The sequence below is a fragment of the Podarcis tiliguerta genome (assembly GCF_965153285.1).
Source record: "Podarcis tiliguerta genome assembly, chromosome: 7".
Classification (NCBI taxonomy): Eukaryota; Metazoa; Chordata; class Lepidosauria; order Squamata; family Lacertidae; genus Podarcis; species Podarcis tiliguerta.
In genome coordinates, this window is record NC_139540.1 from 26135649 (window position 1) to 26160325 (window position 24677).

General features: G+C 41.2%; 1 protein-coding gene across 8 annotated transcripts in view; it reads left to right on the forward strand.

The window, feature by feature from the left end:
* Nucleotides 1-24677, forward strand: part of RUNX1T1 (RUNX1 partner transcriptional co-repressor 1) — a 148115-nt gene that overhangs the window by 121850 nt on the left and 1588 nt on the right. For all 8 annotated transcript variants that reach the window (XM_083451126.1, XM_083451125.1, XM_083451131.1 and 5 more), the window contains 3 exons: nt 4978-5046; nt 10255-10445; nt 21657-24677. The exon at nt 21657-24677 is cut by the window's right edge and continues 1588 nt beyond it. In XM_083451126.1, the coding sequence (XP_083307252.1) occupies nt 4978-5046; nt 10255-10445; nt 21657-21932 (536 nt within the window). In that variant the 3' untranslated portion in view covers nt 21933-24677. The remainder of the gene's footprint in view (nt 1-4977; nt 5047-10254; nt 10446-21656) is intronic.

Consider the following 24677-nt stretch of genomic DNA (forward strand, 5'->3'; position numbering starts at 1 on the left):
AAAGTGGCTAACATTCTCCTTTCCCTTTCTCCCCCACAACAAACACTCTGTGAGGTGAGTGGGGCTGAGAGACTTCAAAGAAGTGTGACTGGCCCAAGGTCACCCTAGCAGCTGGATGTGGAGGAGCGGAGACGCGAACCCGGTTCCCCAGATTACGTGACTACCGCTCTTAACCACTACACCACACTGGCTCTCAATCCTAGGTATGCCAGAAGGAGGTACTATCATGACAGTATCCATCTTCTCCAGGAAACTGCCTATCTATGTAGTACCTTAAATTGATAGTAGGTACTCCTGGCCATTGCTGATACTTGTCTTTCCAGAAATAAGAGAGAGTTCAGAAAAACCCTAGGCTCTTAACCTGGTCAGACAGATAAATTGCCAGCTTATCTATCCCAAGAAGCATTTCCAGCATTTCCTTAATCTTGTCTTCATTCAGTTTCAGCCTGTTTAACCTTACTTAGCTGACTGCAACCTGCAAATACTGGTTTAGAACTGAGGCAGCTGTCGCTGGATACTTATTTAAATAAACAGAGATCTGGATGTCATCGGCATATTCGTTGACACCCAATTTCAAAATTTCAGATTAGCTCTCTCTTTGTGGCTTCATGTTAAGGAGTATCAGTGATACAACTGAGACCAGTGGAACACCATGCCAACCGCCAAGTGGCTGAGCTAGCATCACCAATTGGGGACTCCTTGAATGCATTCCAGTCTAGAAGCATGAAACCACTCTAGAGAAATCTGATGCTCCTACTAGCTTTTCAAGGTGGATTTACAGAATGACATGTTCTCCTTATCCAAAGGACCACTGCAAAGTCCAGGGATTATCAAGAAGGAAGAGTTCTCTCCATCAACTTCCAGACACAGATTATCCCCGCAGGGATCCTCAGTCACATAACAAGGCCACAAGTCTGACTGGAAGAGACTGAAGGAAGATGTGTCATCCAAGTCCTGGTCTTCACCACACATTCAGCTATCCTCTGATAAAAGAGAATGTCTTAGACAGCCGGCTAAATCATTCCTGTGTAGTTTCTTCAAGATTGGTAGATTATCAGTTCCTTTAACTGAGGAGGAACTCTCCCCTTACGATGTTTCACCCCATAGCCCTTTAAGCTCAACTAGCCAGGCAAGATGGGCAGCAATCTAAACAATATGTGGTAGTCTTCACAGTGCCAAACACTCTGTCAATAACCTCAAGGGAAACAAGACTGAAACAATTTTCCTTCCATTCTTTCAGATTTCATAACTCTTTGGCTTGAAAGAATGATTGCTACGGCGCTGAGTCTTTTATAGAAGCTTTTGCTCACTTCCTGTTCTAGAACTATGAAGACGTGTCTCGCAACACAGAAAGCCACCCAGACTATTTTCATCTTATCCACTTAAATAATTTTTTTAAAGGATTTAAGAATATGCTTCTTATTATTTTCAGCATTCTTTACGGCATACTTCCCTCTCCAGGTTTTTTTTTTTAAATTAAACCCTATGGAAATCTTTTATAAGATCTTGATTTAATTCTTTTGCAGAGTCTTGGCTACATTATCTATGTGAATTGTGGTTGGAATATGAGCTTGATTGATCTTTGTGCTTGGAAATTGCACCAATTAGCTGGCAATCCGGTCAATGATGTCATTGAATTCAGTTTACTTTTTACTCTTGCGTAGCTAAACAAGCCAGCGCAGCATTTCTCATTTCATTTTTTATTAACATTGCTATCATGTGGAAAAGCCATAGTGAAAATAAGGGGATTGCTGCATGGCTTACTGCCCTTGGGCCTGATACACAGCAAGGGAATGTACCAAGGACAGAACAGCAAATGTTTCGTTGTAGTGTAGTGCAATCCTCGATCCTGCCCCTCACCTGCAGTATTCCATAGCAACTGGTGTGTTGGAAGCAGAGCCATGGACTCTCTCTCCCAACATTGGTCTCTTTATATCTTTCCTGGATAGTGCAGGGCAGTGGCAAGCTGCTGGATTGGCTCCACCAGCGCAAATGCTCAACTTTCACCTTGCCACTGATCTGCTCCATCCTAGTCAGATCCAGGTAAGCTATAGAGATGCCAGTATCAGGGGGGCAACTTAATGGTTCTGCCCCACCACACTGGCCACTGCTGGTAGTCTCCAGAGCATAAACATGAATATAGTTAGCATTGCCTCAACCATTTGAAGATTTAAGTTTTGGATTTTGTATCCCATCATGATTCTAACAACTAGTTAAAAACAAAATGGAAGGTTTTGTGTGTATTTTTCCCCCTTTGCAGTGCAGCTTCATCTTCTTATGCAGAGTCGCTGCTAGCATCCTTGGGCAATTGCAGTGGCCCCAGCATCTTTACCTTGCTGCTGGCACCTGCCCTCACCTTCTCCTTTTGAAAAAATCCAGCCCAGCTCTCTTTAAGTGATCTAGCTGCTTTTCTCATTTCCCAGCTACATAGCATTGCTCTGGGGCAAATTTTAATCATGGCTAGATGCCGTCACCTGTACTGCTTTGAATGCTGCCCATTGTTGCCAGGTAAACTAACCTTGGCCCAACGATGGAGGAAATGGCCCAGCAGAGGGCACCTGGAGCCAGCGCTTCTGCAATATTCAAAATGTTCTAAAGGCCTTCAAGGGAAGCTCAGGTTTCATATTCCTTCCTTTGCAGAACAGCAAATGATCTACTGAAGTTAATGGCTGCTTTGCCATAGATTTCAGTGAGCTTAAATCTCACCCCAAGTGATTAATGGACTTGTAAGGTGGTCTCTTCTCTGACTGCCACATGTGAAGCTTACTGTGGACTGTATTGTTAAACCTGCCAGATTCAACAGATGTGATTTATCTCCCTGCTTTATATCATCTGCGATCTGCATTCAGCTATAAATCCCTTTTCTTCTGGGGAACTAAGACAAATTAATCAAGTGATCTGCTTCTTTTTTGAGTGTTTTCACCTCATTATTGGGTTTATTCATTCTGAAATAAAGAATGCTTTATTCTTTACTCTAGAATAAATAATATTTTTTTGATGTTTGCACATGATTAGAAAGAGAATGGAAGGGACCATCAGTAGCCAATTCAGTATATTGCCATGCCGTGATATTATTTTGACCTGCTGCTAGAAAAAATTATGGTAGCAAGCAGGCATTGTGAGAGCTGGTGATACCTACTGCGCTGACTTACTGTACTTCAGATATGAAGTTGTCTTGGTATTGAAATACTATTTAATTGATAATGCATATGATTAGGGTTGCTAGTGGTTTAATGTCCTCGTTTCAAACATTTTATTTATTTATTTTGCGTGCTTGCAAAACAAATGATAACACTTTTTCTTCCAAACAACAACATAGGAACTAAAGGACAGTCTTTTCAAGACTGGAATTTTGTTGAGATAACACCCACATTTAAGATGGTATTCAACTAAATAATACTGCTAATGTAACAGGACTTTCCCTGTCTCCTCGCCCCATGCATGCCATCCCCTAAATCTCCCCCGGAGGTTTAAGGGAACACCCAGAACAGATTTAAGTGAGGAGAAATACTTGCATTGACTGATTAGCACTATGTTGAATTCAACCCTCAGGCTTTACAGTGGAACTTAGGTCTGAACTAGATAAACACAATTTGATCAAACTATTCCTGGACTGTATCACTGCATACAGTAGTTATGGGAGTCCCCCACAAAAAATAAATTAGTGTGTTGCAAAGAAAAAGAGGCTAGAACCTCTCTCTCCCAGGTATCTGCTATGCTAGTTGCACAGAGTTTTATTATATAGGAGCAATTTGAATGGCTGACTCTCCCACCTGCAGTCTGCAATGGTATTGTCCAAAAAGCCATCTACTTCTCCATGAACTGTCAATAGGAAAATAAGACTGGAGCATTCCACCACCTTAATTCCTCATCATGCTTTACGAAAAAATACCGATTCCAACAGCTTTGAAATCTAAAAGTGACTCTATTCTCTAAACTGCTATCTGGCTGCAGTTTTGTGCTGGCACAGAGATAGCCAATGTAGTGCCTTCCAGATGTTTCTGGACCACAACTTCCAGCTCCCAGTTAGCATTCTCAGTGGTCAGGGTTGGTGGGAGCTGTACTGCAACAAAAGATTCCTGCATTGCAGGGGATTAGACTAGATGGCGCTAATGGTCCCTTCCAACAATGCAATTCTGATATCTGGAGTGCACCCTGTGCTCACAGAATGCACTTCCACCTTGCCAGGTGGAGCCCTTGTTTTTTGCAGGCCCTCTTGCCGACTGCCATATCCACTACTGCCTCCCAACCCTTAGAAGCAGCTTTTCAAGAGGCCTGGGGAGCTGCAGTATTTCCCCTCCCCAAAAGGCAATCTATTGCTCAAGCAAAACTGCTTTCCACTTGTGAAGAATCACTATCAGATAAAACCCAATGATTCTGCAGCTTTTTCCAACCAGGGGCTTTCGTATGAAGAAATCAAGAATTTTGACTCACACTTTTGTTTTGAGTTCGTAGATATTTGCCTTCTTTGCCTTTTAATGGGACCCAGTTGCAAAACTCATATTTTGTATGTTGGAGTCCCTGTCTTTTCTTGAGAAGATCAGGGAGGAAAATATTAGATGATTTCATTTGATAGTACTGCAGCTAAGAGCTGAAGGAACAACAGATTCCCCCCGCCCCCATAGATCTTCAAGTGTACCATATTGTATTTTTCGCCCTTGGTTGTTGTTTTTTAATAGTTTATCTACAAATGAAAGTGAAACGAGAGGTATGAAGCATCTTTCAGTTGTCAGGCCTTATATTAGGGAAGAAGAGCGTTATGACAGATCAATTTAATGAACCGATTGATCTCTTCTTTAAATGATGTGGGAGTAATGGCTTTATTGTCCTCTGCATTTTATATAAAGGTTATATTTTCACTCCCTTGACTGAAGCATCAAAGAGAGAGGGCATTAAAAAAAAAGTCCTGTTTAACTATTACTTATTACACTACTTTTTCTTCTTTTCCTCCCCTTATCCCCCCCCCCCTTCCTATAGACTCACATCGAGAATTCCTTCACAGGCCTGCTTCTGGATACGTGCCAGAGGAGATCTGGAAGAAAGCTGGTAAGAATTGTTTAAAAATACGAGCCTAGCAATTTGGCAGCTGTGTGCATTTGTTAATGTTCTGATATAAAGAATAAAAGGGGTGGGGGGGATGTGCTACTAATAAGCCCAAGTTTCAGTTAATAGTCTTAAACTGAAACAGATCAGAACACCAGAACTGTTTTAATTAGAGCAGCATCTATGTCTGAAGATAAGGAGATGTCAATATGGAATTTTTTTGAAAGAAAGAAACCCAGATAATAAACAGATCATTTTCAGGGCTTGTTTCACATTTCCTTGTGGAAAAGCTACGGTTCATTCTTGAACATAGACACACATGATTTTTCTAATGGTTTAGCACTGAGAAGTCAAATAGAATTTGGGAAGCTGGGCCTGCCTAGAAGTCATTGTATTGTATTTGCAAGATGTGCCTCTTACCATTGGCATGTTCTTGCACTTCGGATAGAAGTGCTTGTAGTTGGCTTGTAGCAGTGGGAAGGCATTGCATAATAGGCACAAGCCACACCTCCAGACCAGGTGAGACAATATATGCTGCCTCAGTTAAGACTTTGCTAATAATCCCAGCAACTTCTAAAAAGCGATGGGCTTAAGGGAGGGGGGGACATTAGAACAACCTTGATGTAGTAGAGCATGTGTGAAGACCCTTTTGTCCTTCAGATGCTGCTGAACTACAACTCCCATGATCCATGACCACTGACTGTGCTTCCTGGAGCTGTTCGGAGTTGTATTTTTGTAACTTCTGGAAGGCCAGAGGTTTCCCATAGTGTCAGTACTAGAGGCAGAGAGAGAAAGGCTAATGTTAAACTATTCCTTATCTCTCATGGGGATGTTGTGCGGTTGAGAGTGGTTAGTCACCGAGAGTAGAACACCACCTTAAGTTCCTTGAAGGCAAAGTGTGAGAACAGTGTAGGATAGGATCCTTTCTTCTTGTCCTCTTAGCACGACATCTTATCCTCCAACTAAAGCCCTTGTGAGTAGGCTAGTCTGACAAGAATCTCTATCTTTTCCTTTCTCCTCGGGCAAATTATTGCACTTCATTAGCTCATTAGTATACACAGCCGTTCTGCCAGCATCTTAAATCCAAACACTGTCACCAGCTTATATGTTTTACAGAATGCAATTAGCCCTAATTCTAAGGGGCCACTTCATAATTATAGCCAAGCACGGGCACTAAAATTTGTAAGCAAGCACTCTGCGGATTGCTTGCAGAGTCTCCACATCAGCAGCAGTGGCTGCTAGACAGGTATGGAGGAAGACTTTTCTCAAGTTCCAACCAAGACTTGTAATATTACAGCTGCCATGCATACCGCTATCATGGGACTAGGAAGGCTGCCTGTCGTGATATGCTCATGGTGTCATGCATCTCCTTATCTCATGCATCTCAACCAGGGAAAGTGTAAGCTCTCTCTTCCCTACTCCTGCAGACAAACAAGATCTTCTCAGCAGAGGAGGCACTGATCATCATCTGAGAGCAGCCTTGCTTAGCGGTGAAAGCATGGCAGCACAGCTGCATGAACAGCACTCTCTGTCTCCTCTCCCAGAGAAGAGAGGAGAGCTTTTAAGATGTCCTCTAAATTTGCAATGAGCCCAATCCCCCAGAGTCCTCTAATGCATCTTCTCATTTCACGGGGGTGTCCATAGCATTTTAGCTTTTGAACTGCAAAAGCTATGCTGGAAAGAGGCAAGACTTTACGGCCTTTTCAAGGACCCAGGGTGCCTCACACCAGGCTATGTGCACACCATGCATTTAAAACACATCCAAAGCACAAAACTGACACGGACCTGAAATAGATGTACCCACCCCTAAGACTGAGCACTAACATTTGATGATTTTTAATCTCTTCCCCCAGTTCAGACAAAGTGTTAGAGATAATAGATTTGTGTTTTTTTAAAAACTATGTTCATTGGTAACTGTGCTTCATGAGATAAAAGGCATGTATTTAAGATTGTGTCTTCTTTAAAAATATATATGAAAATGACAATAAAATTTGCATCTGTGGGTTTGTCTTCATATATTTCTTTTCAAGGGATCAGAGAATGTTTGCAGTTGGTAATAAATATTCAAGCATCTTGCAAATGTCCTACCAATTCTCTTTGCTGATCTGTGTGTGCCGGTGGGACTAGAATAGGAATGCATAATTTAAATATAAATTGCCTTATTTGCATATACAATTAGTCAAGCTGCAGCTTTGATCGTAAGCAAAAATTATTGTCCTGTTGCCACTTAGATAGAATTGTAATTCACCTTGAATATTCAAAGTAAATTAGTCCCTGTCTTGCATAGCTGCACAGTCTGATTTCTTTCTCCCCACCCCCCTCATTTATGGGAGGGTAATGTGAGGGCATATTTTTAACTCTCATAAAAATTAAGGCATACCTTTTCCCTCTAAAATTTCCCCCTGTAAAATATTATGGTTTCTTCTCCAGGAATTTTCAGATTAAACATATCTCTCTGGAAAACAGATATCTTTTAATAAATGTATTTTATGATCGGTATCTACCTTAACATGTTTTAGCCTGCGTTTCAGTCTATTAAGAAAAATGTAGAAGTGAGGCGGCACTAGCCTCACTTAAATGGGGATTTTGACAATAACGTTGGGGGTATTAAAATGATTCGGATCTTTGGTTTCGAATGGAATTGCTCTAATAAAATATATGGCATTAAATTTCAAGATTCAGAACAAGATTTAAAGAACTGTGTAACCTGTATTATGTACCTGCTAAAGTTTTTTTTTTAACTCCGCCCCTACTCGCAGATCAAACTCTTTGTTAACCTGAGAGCAGTTTCATAGGCAGTTGTGATATGGCACTAGGGTGTGGAATATGTTTTTCTGGGAAGGGGGCAGTCAAGAATCCCAGTGGGTACAAGCAACCCTTGAATTACACCTGGGAAGCATCCCTGGATCCTAGCCTATAGGATTAAAAGCAGAATCCTATATGTTTATTCAGAAGTAAGTCCCATTGAGCTCAATGGAATTTGCTTTCTAGAAACTGTTTAGAATTTCAGCCTTAACCTTAGCTGTCCTCTAAGCTCAGAAACCTCACAGGTTAAGAGAAATGATAGCTGAAGGTAAAGAGAACTAAATTTATAGTTCTCTGGGATACTCTACATCGCGCTATAACCACCGAACATTTGTAACTCTAATATTTTTATTCTACAGTAAAACATTTTTATTAGGAATCTTATGTTTTTAATTAAACAGAACATTTAATTAAGGTGCTTCTTAAGTGGGTGAAACAATTAAGAGCAAACACTTGAATGAAACATGTCATAATTAGTTTTAATAGAGTGTTAATTGGTACTAGGTTTGCCAAGTTAATAATTACTGCTTATTAAATTTTCAATTAATCATTGTCATTTTGCTTTGAATAAAGATGAAAATGAGATACACTAAATCAGGGGGAGGATAGTTTCCTTGTTAATTAGAGTAGTTGAGTTTTTAAAAAGGAAAGAAATCACTTGTTTCAGTTGTCAGTTGAACACGTGAAATCTTTCACTTCTCTTGCATCCAAAAAACCCCCACCATAAACCCCACTGGCTCACTGATGACAAGTCATGTTATCCAGTGTGAAAAAGCAGACTTCATTATGTTAGATAATGTAGATCTAAGGCATTGTAACCATCCTCATATTACTCTATCGCCCTAGTTCAGTTATGCATTTGAGCACATGCTTGTCTGGAACAATAAAGAGTCCCGTGACCCCTTAAATGCTAACAAATTTATTATGAAATAAGATTTTGTGGACTACACAGCACTTCATCACAGATTTGCTAATCTTTAGGGCATCACATGCTTCCTTTCGGAATGTCTACTTCCTAGATGACTAACACTGTTGTTGTTATGGGCATGATATTTTATTAACACATACACACACACACACACACACACAGTATAGAATATAAATGTTTATGTGTGTGTTTTCTTGTTTTCTATTTTCTGATGTATTTCTGTATATGTTCTTCAATGTAAGTCACTTAAAGACCTGCTTGGTGACAAGTGAGAAGTTTAATTTTTATTAAGAAGAAATAACAGTACAGTGGTACCTCCGGTTGTGGACGGGATCCGTTCCTGAGTTCCGGTCGGATCCCAAGGTCTCCGCAACTGGAGGGACCGCTTCTGCGCATGCGTGTGATGCGGTAGAGTGCTTCTGTGTATGTGTGTATGGTGAAACACTTCCAGGCTTGCCACTTTCGCAACCCAATGTTTATGTTATCCAAGGGTAACATAAGCCGAGATGCTACTGTAAACATATTAGCAATAAAATAAAAACCATAAGGTGGTATTCTAATAAGTTTTATTTAAAGTAGACCCACTGAAATTAATGAAGACACCTAAGGTACTTTCAGTAGGTCTACTTTGAAGTAAAACTTGGTTGAATACCACCCAGGTGCTTCTTCGTCACGTTACACCTCTCACCTTGAGCGCTTGTGCCCGGCTGGAGGTGTGTGTGCACGTTGAATTATTGGATTTTTGTGTGGCTTGAATGTAGACAACAAAAGTAAGAGTTACAACCATTTCCCCATTTTTGCCTTGATTCCTCCCACTGGCATGTGGCCCTCAGAAAGTTCCCCATGAGGGAACTTTGGGTTAAAAACCCTGCCATGCAGTAACTCAGGCAAGGCCTGAAATAATAGCCAATCCTTCCCCTGTTTACCTTTGCTTCAATTTCCTTCCCTTCACTTGTTGTTTCCATTTCAAGAGTGCAGGCCCCTTGGGGCAGGAAACTATGAGGCCTGTTCCATGCCAAGTACATCGATGACGCTATATATTAAATTTGATGGCAAAATAGTTAGTCTATATTCTTTCTCCTTGGCATGCAAGCTTTCCACAGAGAATGTCTCTGGTATGCTAGTGTCCCAAAACACTAGCAATTTCCTCCCATGTGCCATGAGGTGGTATAGTCCTTGAAGAGGACTGTACCACACAGTCTATTTCGATTGGCTCTAAGTAAGTAAGTAATTGGAAAGTAGGCAATAACCCAGTAACAAATCAAACCTAAGTAACGACAATGTGGTTTTATTATTGTGAACTAACTAACTGGTGCGCCATATCTTAGGTTCCATTCGGTTGACGGAGGTTTGTCCTCATGAGGAATATCACTCAAGAACTTTCAGAGATCTAGCTACTTAGTACATGGGACCATTTCCCCTTGACCACCACCCTTTTAATGTTCCTGTAAAGCTGAGGGAAATGTCTTGCTTTGCAGAGGAAGCAGTCAATGAAGTAAAACGTCAAGCAATGACCGAGCTGCAGAAGGCAGTGTCGGAGGCAGAACGGAAAGCCCATGATATGATTACTACGGAGAGAGCTAAGATGGAACGCACGGTCGCAGAGGCCAAGCGGCAGGCAACAGAGGATGCACTAGCTGTGATCAATCAGCAAGAGGATTCTAGTGAGGTAAGCCCCTCCCCTGCGGAAAGGGTCAACTCCAGGTTCACTCCCAGCATGAGCTTAAGTGGGGCCCATTGCCCCATGTTTGAGTTCCCCTTTCAAAGTGTGTTTTCTTCCCCTCGTGTTTATTTTCATGTGTCTTTGCACTAGGCAAGCTGTTGATTGTAAAGAAAAAGCAAGAATGTTGTCTTAAGCAGAGGAAACCAATAAGAAAAAGGAGGAGTTGACAAAAATTGAGTTAGGCGAATGGTCCTTATCTAGTTTGATTGGGAGCAGATTTCCAGTACCCAAGGTGAGGTCGGTTCCAGCTCTGCTGCCTCAAATCCTTTTTGTAACTGGAGGTAGTCTGTGGTCTACCAGTGACTTGAACATACATTGGCTAAAACTACAATCCCAAATACATCTACCTGGAAGTAAGGGCTTAGCCACACTTCCTATTGTCCTATTTTCCTCTGAGGAAAACAGCTCTTTAGCGCCCAGTCAGAGCAAATGGCAATTTGTGTTTCCCCTAGATTGCCATTTGTTCTGATCTATTGCTAAAGAGTGGGTTTTCACTTGGAAAGGAGCAGGACAAGGGGAAACCACTAGGACCCAAACCTAGAAAGTGTGGGTCAAGCAGGAAATGGCTTGGTCCCATGCTTTCTAGGCATGGCTCAAACACAAATGTGGACAAGCTCTAAGTCCTTTTGTCGAAACACATACGCTGCATCCTTAAGCTCATTAAAAGAAATCAGTTCCACTGGAAAGAGAACAGGGATCTCTTCCAAATAAATGTATCCAGGATTTGAATGCAGCTCTATTAAAAGTGACCTGGCTGCTCCATCATATTGAAAGCATTGAAAGTGTTTTCTCTACAGGTATTTTTGCAGCCCACCTACTTTCTGCTTGTGGCACACAGTGGTTTAAATTGTGTATGGTGTTCTGCGAGGAAAGGCCTTGGTGAATAACGCTACTTCCAAGCATGAATTTGGATCTGGTGATCTCTAGTCCCTCCTAAGTCCTTGTTGCTCCCATTTCCTGGAAGAAACAGAGGACCACAAATTTATTAGTGCTGTACCCAAAATATCTTAATTTTTCCCCTTCGACTATTCACCATCAATTAATGAGGTGGAAATTGTATTTGGAGAGTATCAAAGAACATGGGGGAAGGTTCTGTGAAATTCACATGGGGGGGGGGCTTTTATTGTATAAGTCTTACTTTGAGGTGCTCAGAAGGTGCTTGGAGTTTTCTTTCTTTCATTCTACAAATCATCTCCCTGATGGTGTGGGCTCTGCAGCCTTCCCAGGTGTTCACACTTAAAAGAAAGCTCAGCCAAGGGGTTTTGAGGAAGCAGGGGCTGAGTAGGCTGCAGGCCACCAAGAGATAACAGTACAATGGGAGAGGACACTCATTAACATACACATAAGTAAGATGTAAGTGCAAACTCTGCCCCAAACAAAAGTATTAAAGAATTTCTCAAGACTCCTGAGAAAGAGGCAGTGGTAGCGGGAAAACACCATCTTTTGCATGAGGTAAAGTTTATTGAGAAATATCGGGCAAGATGTTGTTGTTGTTTAGTCATTTAGTCGTGTCCGACTCTTCGTGACCCCATGGACCAGAGCATGCCAGGCACTCCTGTCTTCCACTGCCTCCCGCAGTTTGGTCAAATCCCGCAGTTTGGTCAAAGGGCAACATATGGCATAGCACCAATTTGCAATAAAGCCAAAGGAAATGCAATAGTAGTTTAGAGTACAGGACACTGGTGTTGCAAATATGAATTAAGAGCATAGTCTTAGGCTGACAGTGTCTCTCTGCTTTACGCTTCAAATTAAATTGTGTATTTTATGAAAAACAGTATGAGCACTCCAGTTGTGATGTTTCAAATAGCTTTAAACTGATGAAAATAGCTTTTGGCAGAAAAACAAACCCTTATGTGTTATTTAGTGGCTAAAAGTGGCGTTGTTTTTTTCCAAAGGAAGGTGGAGTCTGTGTGTGTGTTTGTGTATTGGTCAGCATAGGGCCGGGTTGTCCTTGGGGAGCACGGAAGGAAACATGTTAGCCGAGTTGTGAGAATATTTCCTTAATTAGAATTTATTATTTCAGCCACAGGGATTATGTGTAAAGGGAAGGGCTAGGGGCATAGCATATGGAGGAAGAAAAATAGAATCAAAGAGTAAATTAGATATAAAGATGCTTAACCTCAGTTCAGACTACAGCATGTCAACAAAAGCTTTGAATTTTTGTGGGATAAGGACATGTGGTACCCTGTATTAACAGGAACTCAGGAGTGAAAGAAAGCCAGTTCTGAAGTGTTTGGGATAAAATGAATTCTTGTGTTTTTCATAGAATAAAGAAATGTTAAAAACCCATGCAGAAAGGGAAGTCTTGATTAAACCCGCCCCAATAAACAGATGCTAAGTATAATTCCTTTCAGTGTAACGTTGATGGGAGATTTCTCCTCCCCCCTCCACCCCCCCCCCAGCCGTTTACATGTAACAAGGTCTTTCAGAGAGCATGGCTTTTAATTAATTTATTCAATTCTAACTTAGAGATTTCTAAGGAGAGGTCTGTAGTGCTGACACATTTTACATATTTGTCTTATTGTGAAGGATTCACATGCTCTTAATTGTTTGAAATGGTTTCCTTAATGTATTCAGTGAGCTGGTAACGTCAGAGTGACTTGGGTTAAAAGATGCAAATTAGCTACTTGCCCAATCATGAAAGAACTGGCAAAAATCACAGGCAGATAAATCAGCGGCATGCTGCAATACGTATCCATTATTTAAGGGAGAGTAAGATTTTAATTGGTCCCAGGCATCTCCAGAGATGAAAGGCTATTGTGGAATCGCTGGGTGCCCAGAGTTTCAGCTTAATGTGTAGCAGATGAATAGGGAGGAGACAAAAGGAATTGATTTTCAACATCTGAAAGTTTTCTCAGGAAGAGAGTCTAGGAGAAGAAGTATATGCATATATTTTTTAGTACTTAACTGTTCCACTGAAGAATTAAATATGACATAAATTAAAATATAACAGCATTTTGTAGCTCAGATATGCCAAGGCAGTGTCTTTGTGAATGCACTCTGCTATGATCATTAAAATACAGTCCTCTCTGTACAGATTTACATCAAGGACTTTCTTTTGTTATGAAAAGTTAAATCAGAAAGTTAAATATCTACCAGGAAGGAGTAAGTTTGATACCTGGAGGGATGCCTGAGGCTTTTGAACTTTTTGAATTGCAATATGAACTGACCCAGGCAAATGTGCGTATTGAAACTTATTGAAATGCAGAGAAGTCGGGTCTGCTAGTGCAAAGACTTTGGCTGCACAACAAAACTTCCCCTCCCTCTCCTCTTCCTATGCATCCCTTCATGTTCTGGAGGGAATTTGGGGAGGGTGTGCAATGACAGAGGGAGGGGAAGTTCTGTTGAGCAAGCAGAAACCCTTGAGCTAGTGGATCTACTTTCTTGGATGCCACCCTCTGTTAGCCACCGACTTCCTCAATTCCTGAATGTTCCAATGCAGCTCTAAGCTATTGGTATCAAAATGTATTTAGAAATGTATATGGGGGGTGTTTCTCTCTCTCTGATCCTTGGGGCTCTCACTTCGCCACACCCCCTCTCCAAGCTGCATAACTTATTTCCCGGTCACATCTCTTACTAACCCTGTTCCATGTCCTCTTCAGATGTATTTGCTTAGATGCAATGTGTCCTTGTACTGTGACAATGCCTCTTACTGACCTGTCTGTGGGAGGAGAAATATCTGACTTTTGCATGGCTGGAATGCAGGAGCGATTTGCCCGGTGGGGCAGAGCCATAGCAACAGCCTCCTAGCAGGACTGCCACTTTCTATTTTCATAAGGTTTTAGCGTTTATTCGGAGTAGACTCCTTGAAATTAATGAACCTATGTTAGCCGAGTTTATTAGTTTTGATGGGTCTGCTCTGAGTAGGATTAACAGTGGCTACAACTCTTACGAGTCCATGTTTTCAGATTGCAGCAGGTTCTACAATTTAGTAATGCCAGCCTACAGAGGGATGATGCCTTGCGTCTTGCTCTTTGACACCTGTGTCCTCTTGCTGGCTCTTATGAACTGTGATTGTGCAGTGTGATGGACTGCAGAGGTAGTCAGAATCCTAACTCCATTGTGGGCATGTGGGAATTTTCTGGGGCTCTTCATTGACTTCAAATAAGTCTTCCATAGTCACTTGTCCTATTGTTGGCGGAGGAACTGAGCCCTAGTGAACACAGGATACCAGCTAACTCCTGTTCCCTCTTTGTCATGTCCCCCCAGTCCACACAGTTTAATCAATTGCTTCTTCTATGGATCCAAAGAAGAAGTAATTGATTAAGTCACATGTTTAATTAAGGGAGCTCCCGAATTCGACCCATTTCTTTCCAAGGCCGGACTACCAGACCACTTCCATAATTTCACTTGAATGAAAGTTGCATTAACACACACCTGAACTTATCTTTGCTACTGCACGAAGCACAAAATTGACCTTTCTCCACAGCTTAAAAAAATAAAAACAGGAAAAGTTCCAACATAAATGAAAGAATTGGTCTAGTTGTGCTAATTGGTTTCTTAATTTCATTGGAAGAAAGGATGTTTTAGAAGTAGAACAACCCTTCAACCGATAACTTCTTCACCACTTCTTTATAGCTATAGAAAAGGAAGCTAGGCAAAAAATGATGCACTCATCAGAAGACTATTTGGCTAGGAGCCAAACCATGTGTGAACATGCTCCCCTTTAGTGACTTGCTGTGCTTGGCTTGGCTTTATGAGTTGTGCAAATGAATTTAAATAGTGAGGACGAATGGCTTAGTGAACCTACTGCCAAGGTTATTAGAAAAGTGAAAACATCTGTTTTCCTGTACCAACGTACAATGACACTGGAGAATCTTACACATACCGTACTCTTCACTGCCCATGTGGGTTGTAGAGTTTTTGCTAGCTGGAGCAGATGCTTTTCTTTTCTTCTGACATCTGTTCAGATAAAAACACAAGTGCAGCTGATCCAACAATATTATGTTGGGTTTATCTGCTTTGCAATTTTGCTCGGCTGTACGTTTTGAAAACACCACATCTAGCATCCCCCCCCCCCCATTAGCAGACTTTGGAGATCACAGCCAAAAGTGTGACACCTAAATGAAAGAACTCTGTGGAGCATTGCTGCAGTTCATATTGGTAAATTCACATATTTATAGGCATTTGCAAAGTGACAACATATTAATTTATCACAGAACACACTTGAACTATATTTGTGTTCACATATTCAAAGTGGGTGAAGAATGGAGAGATTCTGGGGTTTCCCGCATTTTTAGTGACAATTGTCTATATTGATAGATAATACTGTCAAAGCAATCAGGAAAAATGAAAACAAATTAATATATAATTATGTCCCTCTATGCACTGGCTGCAAAAAAACAACAACACAAGAAAAATGAGTTCAATAAATTCACTATAAATTGTTGCTGTCGTTCAGGTGATTTCAGGTTTAATGTGAAATCAAACTGGATTTGAGTTTGTTGGTAACTTCTCTCTCTTGCATCATTGGATTTTAAAAAGGCAAAATAATAACAGAATTGGAGCTGTCAGAGATGCACAAGGGAAAGTGTGTTTTAATGCTCAGGAACTTGGCAAAGTCTTTTTTTTTTTTTGGCTATGGATTTTTATATTATGGATGCATGTTCTGTATTGTTTTATTAATACTATTGCCTAATAGAAGTTTGGCTAGACTTTGGCTAGGACAATAAACTTATGAACTTGGACCATAATTGTGAGAATTCTCTTATAAATGGATTTTCAAAAGCGGAGAAAATACTTCAGCTACATAAACACCCTTTAATATGTGAATTTGTAATCATTATAGAAGATGAAGCCAAGACCACAGGTGGTATTCAAGCTTGCTTAATCCAGATTCTGATTGGTGTAAAGGCCAGTTTACACACTGATTGGTTAGAAGGGCTCAGTTGCCTGTAGATGGAATAATGAAACAAAAACACAGAAGTGTGTGTGATCTAAAAAAGTCCTATATATTGAGCCATTTTTTTTACTATCTCCTTGGTGATTTTAGAGAAGACATAGGGCCAGTGCAATTGGGCAGAGCACCGCCAGACTAGCTTTGAACCATGTATACAAAAAGGTCAACATAATCAAATCCTTGGATTTTATGCCTTGCCCTTTCCAGGTTAAGGAGATCCACTCTGCATTTCTCAATTTCAGTGGCCTTAAACATTTTTAAACCTGTGTTAGATGATGACCACGTAACTATCTGCAGCATCTAGTGTATATGTGTGATAAACCTTCCAAACCTTGACCCTGTTGATTTGACATCTAAGAACTCATTAACTGATATGGTGGATCAAGCCATATCAACATGCCTAGGTTAACATTTTGTTTTCCAACAGGGACTGACCAGGTAACCCAGAAAAGTTCTCCTGTTGTGCATCTCATTCATCCAGTCAAGGGTTCTCTGTTGTTTCAGATGAGAATGGCAGCCTGTTTTGTTGGCTTAGTTCGCTGGACTCAATGGCAATTAGCTGTCATCATCCTTTATCTACTTGACATCTACAATGAGGCAATCAATTATTTTGAGAGAGAAGGGCTCATCAAAGTGGCTAGGCCATTACAATTGCTGTCATTTAAAGTTGGAGCACAACAGGATTCATTTATGTAAGCAACACTAGTTTATGCCTGACATACACCAATAACAGCACAGCCATGAATGGTGGCTCTACACTAACTTGTGCAAGGGCAAGTCCTGTCTCACAAACCTATTCGAGTTCTTTGAGAGTGTCAACAAGCATATGGAAAGAGATGATCTGGTTGACATAGCAAAATTGGACTTGCAAAAGGCTTTCGACAAGGTACCTCACCAAAGACTCCTGAGTGAGCTTAGTTGTCAAGGAATAAGATGGAGACGTCCCATTGTGGATCGGGAATTGGTTAAGTTGCAGGTAGCAAGGAGTAGGAATAAATGGACAAGTTCTCTGGATGGAAAGATGTAAAAAGTGCAGTCCTATAAGGATCGGTATTGGAACTTGTGCTTTTTAACTTGCTCATAAACAAGCTAGAGATAGGATTGAGCAGTAAGGTGACCCGGTTTGCTGATGATATCCCAAATTGTTCAAGGTTGTTAAAAACAAAAAGAGAATGTGTGAAGAGCTCGAAAAGAACCTCACCAAACTGAGTAAATTGTGGGGCGAGGGACGAAGTAAGATGGTAAATGCAATTCAATGTAAACAAGTGTAAAGTTCTGCCTGTTGGAGCAAAATAAATCTTCATTTCACATATACGCTCATGGGGGTCTAAACTGGTGATGACAGACCAGCAGCAAGACCTTGGGGTCATAGTAGCTGGATGAAGACATCAACCCAGTGTGCGGCAGCTGTGAAAAAGGCACATTCCATGCTAGGGATCATTAGGAAAGGCACTGAAAATAAAACTGCTGATATTATAATACCTCCATGGAAATCTATGGTGCAGCAGCATTTGGAATACTGTGTACAGTTCTGGTCGCCTTACCACCGAAAAAAGGATATTGCAGATTTGGAAAAGGTTCAGAAAAGGGCAACCAAAACAATTTAGGGCAACTCCCCTATGAAGAAAGGTTGCAGCATCTAAGACTTTTTGATTTAGAGAAAAGGTGAGTAAGAGACATGATAGACGTTTATGGCTGTTTGGACTTGTGTCCACATGAGAACTAAGCCACCCCACATTCCATTTGCATTAATTGGTCATTGCCACCTAGAGACAGAGACCATAGCTCAGTGGTAAAGCAGAAAGTCCCAGGTTCAATCTGTGACATGACATCTCCAAGGCCAGGCAGCAGGGGATGTGTAGACTCTGGAGAGCCACGGCCAGTATATCTGAGCTACGAGAGCTTGGAAATTCAGAAGCATGAAACCTCAGCATCTGCAATAGTCTTAGCTCACCCAGGAGCTGGTTTCCAGGGAGAAGGTGTAGAAGTGGGACCTTTCCCCAGGCATAGAATTGACTAATAACAGCACTTTCTGTTCCTTTCAGTGAGGTGTAGATAAGGTTTCCTCTGTGGCTCCATTGAAATGAATGGCGGTTGTGCACTTGTAGTATGGCTTGCTGGTTCGCAACCCAAGTATTTTATCACAAGCTTAATAGTGTTCTATTAGAAATCTCCTGCCTTTGCCACATTTATAATTTTGGAACCTTCTTTCCATTGCGATTATCTTTTGTTTGAAAATAAAATATTAAAACTACAATGAGCCCTCTGCATTCCCTGTAGATAAAGTGTAAGCAGAACAAACCTGAAACCACGGACAGTGAATCAAAGCCAGCTGATGATAGACAAGGAGTCTGTATTCCCAGCAATTTTAACCACTAAAAAACATCTGTTTCTCTGTGTTGGTAATTCCACCTTTTAAAAAGAGTTTTTAAAAGATGGGAACAATTTTTGCAAATAGAAGGGGGGGAAATCCCAGTTCATGCATTTGTAATTACCTGGTTTAGTCTGCAGGCTTAATCGGTATGAGTTGAGTTAGGAAAGCTGCATGCATCTGATTTCAATCTAGTGAGGAGAGAGGGAGAGGGAGAGAGCAATGAGTATTGGACATTTAACTATTCTTGCATCTGCCAAAACATTCCTGTGCCAAAAAGAGAGAGTAAATCTAACACGGGGACTGTTTTCTAAAGAAGCCACTTGACTCCGATTAAATGTTTAATTTCCTTAAAACAGTGTTTTGGATTTAGGTCTTTGTTCTTTCCTGGTAATTGGGATTTCTCTTGTAGTTTAGGAATCTCACTTATCGGCTGGCTCTGCTCCAGCCATCCAGCTGGCATTGCAAAGCTGGAGGAAAGTGAGCAGCAGGCATCCTTTCTGGTGGCTTCCCACTTGGCAGGGAGCGAAAGGGAGCAGAATTGGAGGACGCCGTCAGCTGGCGGTATTCTTAACAAGGAATTTGTTGTTTGGAATTAAACGCGAGCAGGGAATGAACTTCTTAGCATTTTTAAACACAGCCCTTCTTTTTAATAGAAAGAAATGAGATTTCAGCAGTGCAACCGGGCTTGCTTGACCAGCACTGCGGTGGAAACCTATTAGCATATTGATTCCATATCAGGGAAGTCTAATACAGTTTCCTTAACCCTAAGACAGTAGTCTTCAACCTTTTCTGGCCAGGGACCAACTTTTTAGTCATTTGTGCAAGTGGGGACCCTTTTAAAAAACAAAAACAAAAGCCATATATTTGTACAGTGTTAGTGCTGCTATTGTGGCTCAAGCCATGAGCCAGTAGTAAGTCCTGAACCACTGGTTGTAAATCAATGCCAGCCTTCCCTTATATGCCACAAATAACCAACACAGTCTTTGAGTTGGGCCTGGGCCTGCAACTTTTATAACAGCAAAGTGTGTAAGCACAGTTGCAAGGTTGCTGTAATATTTATGGAGGATTTGCACAGGAAGGGGAGAAATCTTAGTTTGTTTTTAATTGCATGTCAACTTAAAGCTCTAGCTGCTGCATGGCTTCAGGAGAACAAAGTCCCAAAATTGTGAGGCAGCAGCTGCCCAACCTGTCTCTGAAGGAGCTTCATGGGCAGTTTAGTGATACAGAAGAGTGCTGCATTCATCTAAAAACCGAGTCTTGATGTGTCTGCTGTGGTGCACAGGTTAAAGAGGCCTTTTAGAAACTCTGGAGAGTCTGTAAACGTTTCTGTTAGATTGAATATGTTACTGGTTTTGTTTTAGAAAGGTTAAACTACCATCCAGAAGATGGTGGATACATGGGGTTTCTTTCATCTAAGCCTTTCCAGGACCGGCCCCACCAGTAGGCAGAAGGTAGTGGCTGCCTCAGGTAGCAGATACTAAGGGTTGGGCAGTCGGGCAGATATTTGTGTGTTACCAAGACTGCCCTGCATCAGTTCAGTTGCAATGGAGGAGGATGCCCCATCACTGGGGTTGGAAATAAAATTCAACAACCTGGACAAATGTGCTTTAAATGTATGGTGTGTACACAACTATACTTTTATATTTAAGATGTCCAGCATTTCTAGTTACTACTATTTTTATTTTTAATGGTGTTAATTTGGTTTCTTTCCTACCTGTTTATAAAAATATCTCACCTAGCCTTCGCCATAAGGTCCCTGCAATAAAATATACAATTATAAAAACAAATGAAAACATAGGGCGTGTAAATCCATTCCAAATGGAACAGATCCATAGAAATACAGCAAAAAAAAAAAAAAAAGAGTGAGCCCCACAAAACATGTTACCTTACCTGTCAAAGACCAGGATGAAGAAGCGCATTGTCAGCATATGGTGAAAGGTTTACATTAAAGATGCTTGACGCATCTCTGCAGGGAGCGGGTTCCACAATTTAACGCCTGGCACAGAGAAAGTGATTAAGTTTACCATTTGTGTGAATGTAAAGATGGCCTATAAAACTGGTCATTACTGACCCCTGTGTGACTTGGAATGGCCATGATTCAGTGTGCATGCAAAAGGTGCCATATCCAGTCTGGTCTTCATGAGGGGAGTCCTTCCTAGCCTTACGTGGAAATGCCCAGAAGAGCCAACGGAGTCAGTGCTGAACTAGATGGGCCAATTCTCTGGATCAGTGTATTGCCACTTCTCATGGGTGCTTCCTCCCCACCCAAAAAAAACCAATTAAAAGCCTGTGTACTTACGGCATATGGTGCCTTGTAGATCCCTCTTTAAAGGGGCCCATAGGCAGTTGTTTCTCCCTCTACCCTGAGACAGCTCCCTGCATTTTGGAAACTCCCCAGAGCTGTAAATGGGGTGAAAAAACAGTCGACTCCTTTCAACTTGGTATTACAATCTATATCTCCAGTTATTTTAACTAGGCCAAGAATAAGGGTTGTGATCCAGAGGTGCCCAGAGCAGAAGTCTCTTTCTGGAGACACTCCTATAGGCAGAAATCTATCTTTGGTGATCCCCTTTCCCCTGCTCCCTCCAGAAAGTCTACTCTGGAGGGTTGGTGGACCTCAGGAATAGCACCGGGGCCTGCAGAAGAAAGGGGAATTGGCAAAATTCGCTCCCCTTCCTCCGGCAGCGCTTCTCTTCTAGATCCGAATCACTTCTGTGAATGGAAGGAGCCTTTCCGTTCACAGGACAGCAGGTCCAACCCAGCTCTTAGCAAGTATATTATGCTAATGCTACCATAAATGCTCATGTTGACATTCCAGCCAAATGACTGACATGCCTTGCTCTGTCTCTCTCTCTCTCTCTCTCTCCCTCTGTCTCTTCTACAGAGTTGCTGGAACTGTGGCCGTAAAGCTAGTGAGACCTGCAGCGGTTGCAACACGGCGCGATACTGTGGCTCATTTTGCCAGCATAAGGACTGGGAGAAACACCACCACATCTGTGGACAGACACTTCAAGCCCAGCAGCAAGGAGAGACACCAGCAGTCAGCTCCTCCGCAACGCCCAACAGCGGAGCCGGAAGCCCGATTGACACACCACCAGCAGCTACGCCTCGGTCAAACACCCCTGGGACTCCGTCCACCATAGAAGCGACTCCTCGCTAAGACTGAACCGCAGAACTACTAAAAACAAAAACAAACAAAAACACAAAACAAAATTCCTCATCCTCAGATGCTCAAAGGTTTTTACTGAACTGTCACGTTTCAATACTGCAAAAGAACTTAAAACTGTATCTTGAGGTAGAAGTGAAAAGAAAAAAAAAAATACAGAAGGCCAGTAACGGGTCATAATGACTTCTTCTGGAAAACAAAGATACCTTTCCTTTAGGAAACTGAGAAGAGCAGATAATTTTAACACATACAAAATGATAGATTTGACCTCCTCCCTGTTATTTTCCAGTAGCTGGGATTTTAAACTAGATGACCTCATTAACAGATGCTTTACCAAACAGCAAACCAAGAGATTGCTAATTGCTGTTGAAAGCAAAAATGCTAATAATATAAAGTCACAATGTTCTTTATAACAATAATGGGATTTAATAAAAAAAAAAAATGCGAGAGAGAGAGATAGAGAGAGAGAGAGAGAAATAAAGAGAGAGAGAAAAAAAACCCTCAAGGGCATGAGCATTGGATAAAACAGCAGCAGACATATTAAGAAGAAGATGTATAGTGTCCGTGGGTTACTGACTGAACTCTGAAGGCCCGCATCAAAAACGCGCAGATGTGCAGCAGATTGGAAGGAGACACAGATGTTCATTTTTTTTTTCTTGTTTCTGAATGAAATATAATAATATCCAGGTCAACAGAATGAAAAATGGAAGATGATTTGAAGTGGGATGTAGGACTTAAAAAAAAAAAAAACAGCAGCAAAGGGGGAAAAATCGCCATCGTACAAAACGGCTCCTCTTCCTTTCCGTTCTTTGTTTTGTTTTGGGGTTTTTTTCGTTTTTGTTTTTGTTTCTTGTTTTCCTGTTTAGTACAGAAATAAGGACACAGCCTGCAGTTAATTAGCATTTTGGCAGTTACAACATCAACCAGCTGCCTCTACCCCCCCCGCCCCACCCCCAAAAATATAAAGCTTAAAAAAATTCCTTCACTTTATACAAGGTTCCACAGAGTAAGACAATCGGGTCTATTCAACCTCATTCATTTTTTGTATCAACAACGACGATAAACAAACAGTGACTCCAGCTCCAGAACCCTTCCAAAATTCTTTCCATCCCATCCTGTCTGGGTTTTTAATAAAGAAAAAAAAAGATATATTAAAAATGGGGAAAAAATCTAGTAGTTCTCTTGGTGTTATAACACTTCTGTCCTGTGAGGTTTCCCAATGGTGTTTTTTCTTGTAAATGTGTTGGACAAATGTGAAAATGCATTGTAGTTAACCATGCTCACATTTAGTCTTCTTTATTACTAGTAGGTGAGAAACCTGTAACTTTCTATGCTGCTTTTATATCTGTATGTAGTAGTGATATTTCTCTAGTAGTTCAAAAGAGAGAAGAAATCCCCCCCCCTCTTTTTTTTTGTTTGTCTTAAAGAAAAGAAAAAGAGAAAAAAAAGCTATCTTTCGGAGCTGCTATTTCACTCTGTTATAGGGGAAAAAACTTAGCATGCTTCCCGGAATGCTAACATATTGGTGTTTTTGTAAGAGGGATGTACATAAATGTATTTTGCACTGTCACAAGGACTCCCTAGGCATGCTTTTTGGGGGGCTATCTCTTTTTAAAAAGATGCTAGAGCCATTTCACCGAGTTTATCTGTAGGATAGAATAGTGGTGGGTTCTTTTTTATTTTTCTTTCTCCCCCTTTCCCCACTTTTTCCCCCCTCTTTTTTTTCCAAAATTCACTAATAGGGATGTTTTTTTATAAAAAAAATATAAAAAATAAAACAGGCTATCATACTTTTGAAGAAAAGAAAAGAAAAAAAAGCAGTGCATGCATATCACTGTAAGGTCGTTAGGTATTTCTGATTTTACAAAAGAGAAATAATAATAATGGTGATGATGATGATGAGAAGAGCTCCAAATGCTGAGGTGTAGATTGACAGCTTTAACACTGCTGAATGCCAGGTTATATTACAGTATTATTACAAAAATACAAAAATAAAAAAGGGAAGTCAGCCAAAGACTGTTCTGATGGACCAAAATCTGAATTCTGAAAGCACCATTACTACTTTCCAAATGATCAGCAGGTTAAACATGTCCAACTAAGGCACTCATTTAACCCTTCATTGTCCAGGGTCCAGGCCAGAAACGACTTGTCACTTTTAAGCAGCACAAGAGGTGGCTGTGTGCTTTTCCCGCCAAGTCAGCGTAACAAGGCGGGTGCATTTAAAGGCCCCGCAGTGAACGTCGTTTTGCGGCGCGTTTCTAAATTTTATTCCTGTTCTCCTCATCCGAAGCACTCTCAAAGACAAGGCAATGTTCTGTACAACTTGGCTAAAATTGGCTTGTTGGGCTTCGGCATGGAGAAATCCACGATTGGCTCTCAAACTTGGCAGTGAGGCCCGTTCGGTGGCTGTGGACAAAGCCTCCGTCTTCTAAGTCTAACCTACCTCCCATGATGGTTGTAAGGGTTATAATTTTCATACTGCGCCTAGTTACGCTTAGGTGCTTAACCAACCATAACCATTTCTGTGACTTGGATCTTGTTCTGAGATTCTTGGAGGAAGGGCAGAAGACAGATGTTACTCTTAGCCCTGCTTACCCTCTATAAACAAGAGTCTTCAGACCAGTATGGGCCAAACTGTCTGTACAATCCAAGGTGGAGCTTTCTGCCACTGCTTTTCACCTCCCCTGCAGGGTGGGAGGCAGTGCACAATTCAAAGGGCCCTTGGGGGAATAGCTCTGT